General features: G+C 27.2%; 1 protein-coding gene across 2 annotated transcripts in view; it reads left to right on the plus strand.

Annotated features, from left to right (window-relative positions):
* LOC101505531 (uncharacterized) overlaps positions 1-762 on the plus strand; it is a 4,708-nt gene extending 3,946 nt beyond the window's left edge. The window contains exons 13-15 of one of the 2 annotated variants that reach the window (XM_004515455.4): positions 186-260; positions 414-449; positions 557-762. In XM_004515455.4, coding sequence (XP_004515512.1) covers positions 186-260; positions 414-449; positions 557-658 — 213 coding nt within the window. In that variant the 3' untranslated portion in view covers positions 659-762. Of the gene's footprint in view, positions 1-185; positions 261-413; positions 450-530 lie in introns of both variants that reach the window. The other variant, XM_073369934.1, reaches the window with a different exon arrangement.
* The last annotated feature ends 8,763 nt before the right edge of the window (positions 763-9,525 follow it).

Raw genomic sequence — 9,525 nt, forward strand, 5'->3', positions numbered from 1 at the left:
AGAGGGAAACTGCTTTGTATTTTTCAGTGTGATTTTTGTTTACTGCATCAAGTTAGAAATTTGGAGACTGTTAATTCTCATAAAGTTTGTTTCTTCAATGGTTGGTTGTATCCTTCAAGTTTGTACTATATTGATTTTTGTTTCTTGTCTATTCAATACCTTACTTTTTGTTTGGTTTTTGGCAGCCAGCACATGAAAAAATTGGTGTGGTTGATTCACAATGGATTGTTCATCAAGTAATTCCTTCTCTTGGAAACCAGGTTAGTCATTATCACTAACTTACAACCAACTTAGCCAAGGATAATTTTAGTGAATATAAAATATAAATTTTAAAAATTGAAAAATTTGTGCTTTCAACCTGCGATTTTTTTATTTAAATTAACTTTTCTGAGATAAATGTGTACAAATTTTAGGGAGAAGCTGATGATGGAAAAGATAAATGGGATTCGGTATGTATATTTTACACAGAATCGATGTTATTCACGATACATTTTTTTACCGAGAAAAAAGTATATACAATTGTAACACAGTTTGTGATTTTTGTGCTTTAAATCAGGTAAAAACGAGATGCAGAAGTGAATGGGCTGAATTCCAAAATCGTCTCACCAATGCTGATAAGGTGTATCTTAATGGACTAAGAAGATTTGTGAAGGGTTAACATATGAAGCCAATTCAAATGTACATGTTTTACTTATATTTAAAATAGTGTTATATTTATCAAAGGAAAGAAAATTACATCTTATGTCTTAGGCTAATTGCCACTAACAGCTTGTCTTCTGCACCTAATTTCCAACCAAGACCAGCTAATAGTGACAGTTTTGGATGATAGTAATTTGTTTGTGGTCCAAGATTTGAAAGTCTTGGTATCGAACTAGATATAGCACACTACCAAATTTTGTTGAGATTGTCTCTAAAGTTAAAAGCAAAATGGAAATTTACCCATTTTTGGACAATGTAGTAAACCCACCATGCTCTATTTTAGATGGGTTGATTGTGAGATGAATCTGGTTTGTCGTCTCTATTTTTGTAGGACTGTTTGTATTCTCTTCTCAGCATAAATTAAAATCAAAATTGCCTTCTCTACACACTAACAACTTCTACAGCCTCACTAACAACTTCTTAATTTTCCAATTAAGTTTATGGTTCTCCATTTAGAGAAAAGTCTTAATAAACTAACAAATATTTATAGTAATTTTCTATTCTAAATAAAGTTTAAAGGTGAACAGATTATTCAATTTAAAGTAACATTGATTTTAAAACTTATTAAATACTTACAAATAAATTTATATTTATATGAAATTTAATTTTTGACTCATATATGATGTCTAATTACAACGTGAAAAACTCCATAAACTAGTTTAATATGTGGACCCATGCGAGTACCGATAAAATTTTGTTAGTAGACTAGTTTTTTTAATGGAGACTAAATATTTTAAGATATTGTTAATAGTCATCAATTAATACTATTTATATATACATGTATTAATACTATTTATATAATTAATCAATGTTCGCAAATATTAACGAGGATTAAATAAGTTTTGTATTCTTAGAAGTAGACTATATTTTACTTTTAATCTCTTTAAAAGTTTTTTCAACCGATAGTCTTTTAAATTATTTTTATCAATAATTTTGGTCGCTATTTTAAATTAATTTTTGTAGATATATTTAAAACATTAAAAGAATCTCTTTTATAAAAATTTAATTTTTTTCAACAAAAGATAAATTAAATATTAATTTTAAAGCGCTAAAAACTTAACAAATTCATGTGTAATTATTCTCATGTTAAAAAAATCATTCGAAAATTCAGACAGTTCACATTAATTGATTTAAAAGTAGATATCAAAATTATTTTAAAAAAGATTTAAAAGAGATATTTATGATGTATCAATTTAATCAAATTTTTTTTTAATATTTGTAAGTTAGTAATTTAAAAAAATGAATAAATGAAATAGAAACAATGAAAAAGTTTGTAAACAAAATACGAATGATTTTTAATCTTAAAAATATAAAAAATATGGTGATTGTTTATTCTTTTTAAATATTCAATCGTTATAAAATACTAAGCAATGGTTATTACATGATAATTAATTTTTTTTTTATTATCTTGAATGTTCTATTATTTTTTATTTTGACCAATTGAATGGACAATTATATCTTATGTTTTATATTTTGTGTCTCATTTTCACTTAAACTTTGAATAGCTAAAATTTTAATTAGAGGTGTTATGTCATGTAGCTATTTTTTACGATAAAAATACAAAATAATGTTGGAAATCAACACATATGACCACTTGATTTTAATTATTTTTGTTATCAAATAAAACTATGTTCTGATCTATCATTCATCCTTTTTTTTCATGAATAATTTATATGATAAATATTTTTTTGGTAGGTATCAAAATAAAATAAATTTTTTTGTTTTGAAGAAATAAAATATGTATTTGAGTACTAATAAAGGAAAAATGTACACTAATTGTATATTATACTTTAATAATATTCAATGTATAACTTAATATTTTTATTTAAAAAAAAATATATCCTTTACTGTTATTTTTTTAAAAAGGATTGTTAATTTAAATGGGTTTGTCTATTTCAATATTTTTTATTAATTTTAGTTTAAACTTCATTGGATTGTTTGTGAATAAGTTTTAGTATTATTGTTGAAGATGTGACAATTATATTTATATATCTATCTATCTATCTATCTATCTATATATATATATTGTGGTATTTTATAGCTACTACATTTTAATTATTAAAATATAATTAAAATTTTTGATATATTTATATACAATTAATTTTAAAAAGTTATTTACAGTTAAATCAAGTTTGTAATGAAAGTTATATTGAGGTAGGACAATTATTATATGTATCATATTAAATAATGCGATTATTGGTTATCACAATATCATTCTTAGTAACTCACATGTACGTTATTTTTGACTTCAGACTTTGCATATCCATGCAAAATTTTGTCTGAATTCACATGAGGCAACTCATTTAATTTATACACTAATTAATGGAGAATGTGATTCACAAATACAATTGATGAAACATTTATTCGTTCATTTGAGTTTGATTCAACACTTCATGTTTAATGCTAATAGTTATTGTTAAGATAGACTTTGATTCACGTTTACCATTTGATGGAGTATTCAATTATTCACTGCATTTTATGTTGTGTGTCATTAGTAAGAACAATTTTGATTCATTTATGCATTTGATCGATTTCAATATTGATGGGGGACTCTTAATTTTGGTGTTGAAAACTATGTGTGCGGCTTGAGCTAAGTAATAGGAGGGAAACTTATACTTCCTTGGTCCAAGTAATAGGAGGAAACTTAAACTTCCTTGGTCCTTAGGACTCTTTTGTTTTTTTTTTTTTTTTTCCTTTTTTATAAGATTCGTTTTAATTTTTCAACTACATTAATTATTTATTTATTAATTTACTCTTAATTATGTTATATTATTTTCTGCAATCTGTAATAAATACTACAATAACGTTATAAGCTAACTCTCTCTTTTCAAAGGTAAATTAGTTAAACAATTAAAATTCCCAACAAATTTAGTATTACAATCAACTTTATTAATTTTTATGATTTATTCAACCAAATCTAATATATAGAGTCGAATGTAGTGTTTGTAAGTGATTTGGCATAGAGATGACAAAATAGATTGGACCCGTTGGGTTGGCCTGTTTAGCCGTCATTTTTTGCATGAAGAGTTGAGATTTTCAACACACCACTACTAGTTGGTATGTCCAGCCTAACCCGCCAACAAACATACAAGAGCGGGTTGGCCTGTATGATCATAATTACTTACCAATTTATAAAATATTATAGGACTTTATTAAATTTTTGTGATTTTAACATCGCCTTTTTAATAGTTTGTAAATTGGTAGACACATTAACTTTTTATTTTAATATTTTTGTTGGCTTATTATATATTTTTGGAAGATGGATTTTGAATCTTTCAATGATAATTTCTATATTGTTTTTTTGAAACCGTGGGTTTTCAATTTTGGTTTCTTAGAATGATGTTTAATTTTATTTTATTTTTATTTTTTTATGTAATTTTTGTGAATTTAATAATTAATAAATTTATTTTTAAAATTATGACAAACCAGTTCGCTAACTCACTAGCCCACCTTAAAAAGAAGTAGGATAAAATTTTCAACTTTTTAATACTAATTAATCTGATTCACCCCTTTTTAGAGAGGTTAATATAGGACGAGACGGATTAACTTGTGTTGCCATCCTTAACATAGTAATATTAGCTTGAATTAGAGCTATGGTTTGTTGCATCAAGACTTTGATTTAGATATTATAGACTATAGATGGCAGCTAATTCCAACTTATACATTATTTAAGAAATCCGTCAATAATTCTAATTGGAACTAACAAAGTGGAAGGTTTCTTGGCCCTCCTCCCTCTCACCCACTAAGTATTCCCTAATCTAGTAGTCTCTACCTCTATTTATTTTTTCCTCTCGTCCATCATAGAATCATAGAGGATTGTTTGGTTCGTTTTTCGGTCTAAAATTATCTTTTTAATTTTTTTTAAATGAGTGATTTTTACATAAATTTTGTGTTTCGTGTTTTGTTCGTGAGTTTGTCATTTGAGTCTAATGTTGTTTTATTTGTCATCGTTGTGCGATGTTTTTTGATTTCTTGTCTTATTCTAGTGTTCATTTGGGTCAAATTAAAATATTAACTTTGATTCTTAGAGAGTCAATTAATTATTTTGATATCTTCAACATTACCGATCCAAATGCATCATGAGTATTTCGAACACCTTAAATTTGTTATATTTGTAGACAATTTGTCATCTTGTATTGTTAACCAAAATGTTGTGTGTTTGTTCTGATATTCATCTTTTTCTAATTTAGCAACTTTACATTTATTTTCGATCAATATACTTTATCAATTTGAATAAACAAATAATTTTTTAATAAAATTAAATAAAAAAGAAACTTGTGGTTATTGTTTAAAAAATAAACTCAAGATTATTGCAATATCTAGTTTGAATGGATTGCAATATCTATATATCCATGCCAATTACATGATGAATAACCAAGGGCGGAAGCGTACCTGTGGGAATTGCCATTGATGAAATCTTGAGATGATGATGATAGAGCCGATGGGTTGGGTGATCTTCCTCAGCAAAACACCCTGAAGACCTTGCTCTCTTGATGGGGATAGAGAGAACCAGAGAGTTTTCTCCTTTAGGATTTTGAAACTGAATAGTCTTGTTGTGTTTGCCTTGGGGACCATTACCCCTATATATAACTGTTGACACCTAATTTTGTCCGATTTTTACTTTTTATTAAAAAAGGAAATAATAATAATAATAATAATAATAAATATGTAAATATATATGAATAAATATAAAAATAAAAATAAATAATTATGGATATAAGCTTTTAACAATCACAAGTGTTTTCGGTTCTTGTTTGCCTCTAATTTTTGTTCAAACTATTTTCTAAAATATAAAAATAATAATAAGAAATAAAAATAAAGGAAATTGAAAAGAAATGAATTGATGGTCATAAAAATCGATGCAATGATGATCAAAATAAATGAAAAATTGAAAAGAAATAAATTGATGGTCATAAAAATCAATGCAATGATGATCAAAATAAATGAAAAAAAACCAAAAATAAATTGATTGATGGTCATAAAAATCAGAATAATGGTGATCAATTGAATAGAAAAGAAAACCGAAGAAATGAATCAATAGCAATAAGAATCGGTATAATTGTGGCCAATTAAAAGAAAAGAAACCAACAAAAATAGATTAATGGTAATCAATTGACAATTATTCTTTTGTCTTTTAAAATCTATACCCAAAAGTCTATAAATAGTCGGCCACAAGAAGACAAAAGGGGAGGGGAAACACAATGGAGAACACACAAAAAAAAAAAAAGAGAAGAGAGAATAATGGAGAGAAAAGAGAGAAGAAAGATTGGAACGAGCTAGTAAAAAGTCTTTTCAGCGCGGTAAACACTTATTTTTCTTTTCTCTTCTTGTCTATTTTTTTTACATTATTATTGTTATAGAGTTTTTTTTTTATTCTATGCACATATGATATAAACGATATAAACTTTTTTTTGGTTTCACGAGAAATTTTGGAATCAACCAATAACAATCAATTTGATTGCTGTATAATCGTTTATTTCTTTATCAAATTCGTGATCTCTCATCTTTATTGTGTTTTATTTCTTGTGCATTAGATCTTAAATTCTATTATTATTACTGCCATCGGTCCGCGCCACATATGCGTCGCCGACTCGCGGATCTGCTCTTGAATTTTTATCCTTTATAGTTTATAAAAATAAAAAAAAAGTAGAAAAAATGTTTTCTTTAAAATAAAACGATACACAAATCAATGTACAACACATCACTCCTATTAATATTTTCATTATTACCATTATTACTATTATTATCACTATTATGTTGTTAATTTATTTTGATATATATATAAAGTAAAATTAATAATAAAATCGATCAACACATAAATATTTTCTACCCAAGAACTACGTGAGTTTTGATTTCCCTATTGCACCTGGGGATACGTAGGAGCAAGGTTTTTCCCTTGTCAAACCAAATTAATAAAACAAATATTTTTTTTCTTTCATTAATGTAAATAATTTAATTTTTTTTATTATTCTTTATGGGGTAAAAATAAATAAATAAATAAATAAATAGTTTGTATATAATTAATCATAGGGTAACCGTTTTAACGGACGTTGTAGGGTGATAATACTTCCTTATTCGTAATCGACTCCCGAATCCAAATTTTTGGTTCAAAAATATTATTTTAGGTTTTATCCAATTTTTCCTTTAATAAAAATAAAATTGGTGGCGACTCCTTTTTCGCGGACAAACTGGACGCGACACTATGATTTTGGGACGAAGGATACTAGAAAGCATGGTGACTGACTACGACCACATACATGTCAAAGAAGACTCACAACAAGTGGTGAAGCAAGTAACTAGAGAATACCGGTGTTTGAATCCAAACCTCCAAAGAAACTGCGAGACAACTAGCAAACTGTTGTATATGTTTGCTGATGCAATGGTCTTACTCGTGCCTCGTGAAGAAAACAAGGAAGCAAACGAGCTAGCTTAACATACATCTAGGTATAAAGAGATACCCTATGAACTTATTTGTGACGAATATCCTATGAAAGTATTCCTTTAAGTGGTTGACTCTTGCATTAAGGAGTTAGTCGACTACCTAAATCATCCATCAACCTAGACCGATTTTAAGCTAAAATAAAAAGCACTCAACTACGTATTAATATATGGGAAACTTTGTAGGAGGAGATGCAATGGTGTTGTCTTGAAATGTGTAGGTAAAAACGAGTCTTTCAAAATCATGGGTGAGGTACATGAAGCACTGTTTGGATCTCACAAAGTTGGTCCCATCATGAATTTGATGATTTACCACTACTAATATTATCGGCCTACCATAATGGCTGACTACTTACAATATGCCAAGGGATGTGAAACATGTCTCTTGTATGTACTTATAGAGAGGGTACTAACTGAATCACTACATTCAACTATTAAACCTTCGCCTTTCAAATGATCGGTTATATATTTAATATAAAAGATATACCTATTGGAACAAAGTTAGTTTTATACTTAGAGTTTTGATGTTAACAAAAGTATTTTATGAGAACAATATATTTGACTTCATAGAGTATGAAAGAAGATTTAGGTTTTTGAAGACAATCCAAAATAAGATTTGATTCAGATTTTTAATTGAAGAAAACATTTGATCAAATTGAAAATAAGATATGGTTGAGAATTGAAGAAGATATGATTAACATCTTATCAACAATAAGATATGAATCATTTAAAAGAACATTTGATCAACATTTATCAATAGAAGATATGAATTATTTACACGAAGATTTATCACAAAAAAATATGAATTATTTACAAGATGATTTAATCAAAATTTATCTACAAGAAGATATGAATTATTTACAAGAAGATTTGATAAAGGTTTATCACAAGAATATATGAATTATCTACAAGAAGACTTGATTAAGATTTATCTATAAGGAGATATAATTACTTACAAGAAGATATGATCAAAAATTGTTTACAATAAGAAACACTGACAAGAAGATACATTTAATATTTGCAAAGATATGATTCATATTTTTACAAATGATAAAATACTGAATTGGACTAAGTCATATTCCTACTTGTGAAAGTTTAAGAATTGTTCCAACACTATGTTCCCACCCAAATAAAAGCAAGTAAAAGGAAGGAAGTTTCATCTAAAGAATTTGCAAAAGCAATCTTAAAAAAATGTGAACAGTATCAATCTGAAAATTTTACAAACTCATTCTTAACAAAATACGAACAGTATCAATTTGAAGAATTTACAAACTCAATCTTAATAAAATATGAACAATATCAATCTTAAGAATTTACAAACTCAATCTGAATAAAATATGAACAAAATCAATCTAGACGAACTACTCATAATGGATTTATAAATAAAGAATTGGCTAAGGAACATATTATCAAAAAAGCATCTTGTTCAGAATTATTTTTGAATAAGATCATTATTGAACAAGTTGGGAATGAAGATATGTATTCAAAATTAAACAAGGACTAAATTGAACCCCTAATTTTATATATAAATATATACTCAAGGTTGAAGAAAAAGATCATCGAAAAATTAGAAGAGAGTAGAAGAACTTAAGCTCATTTCTACCCCTCATATATTTAACCATTTATTACCCAACATTATATGTCTTTCTCTTATTCTAACCATGTACCATACCTATTTGTAAGTAGTTCAGTTATAAATAAGTTTGCTAAGATTTCATTACATAATTTCAGTCATGCTATTAATTCCACTGAATGGGATGAGAACGATAAAAATAAAATCTCTTATTTGGATGGACCTCAATATGTTGGGACATGCAGTTAACGTCATGTTAATCCCCTAGAAAGGTCGTTTTATCTTTATCATTATCTAATTGTACTTTGAATATACCAATCACTTGGAGGAATTTGAAGTTTGTACCATGATTATTCTAGATGCCTACAAATCAAAAGTGAAATGTTGAAAGCATATTGGAATTTAACCTAATCATCAACCGGATGAATCAGAAATGTAAAATTTGGGATAAGAAGATGTTCATTTATATGTACATATTTGACAAATGTCTAAAAGTTGAAGTCATTTTCCATTATGTCCTTCCCATCAACAATATAATCAACTAACTGACGTTCTAGCTGTTTTATTTTCAATGTTAAAAGTAAGTCATGATGAATAATAGTCACTCACAAGAATGAAAGTCACGACCATCCTGCTTACTATCAAATGTAGAAGAAAGCTAGATAGAAAATTCTCGTACCAAATATTATCTCGTAACAGTGGGACACCCTCCCTGAGAATCAGACTATAATTGGGGCACCCTTTTATTCTTATTATATAGAATAAAGGCAGTGCGACTTGTTCAAACGAAAAATCCTTTTATCAAGAGTAATGAT

The sequence above is a fragment of the Cicer arietinum genome, chromosome 6, assembly GCF_000331145.2.
Source record: "Cicer arietinum cultivar CDC Frontier isolate Library 1 chromosome 6, Cicar.CDCFrontier_v2.0, whole genome shotgun sequence".
NCBI classification, from domain to species: domain Eukaryota; kingdom Viridiplantae; phylum Streptophyta; class Magnoliopsida; order Fabales; family Fabaceae; genus Cicer; species Cicer arietinum.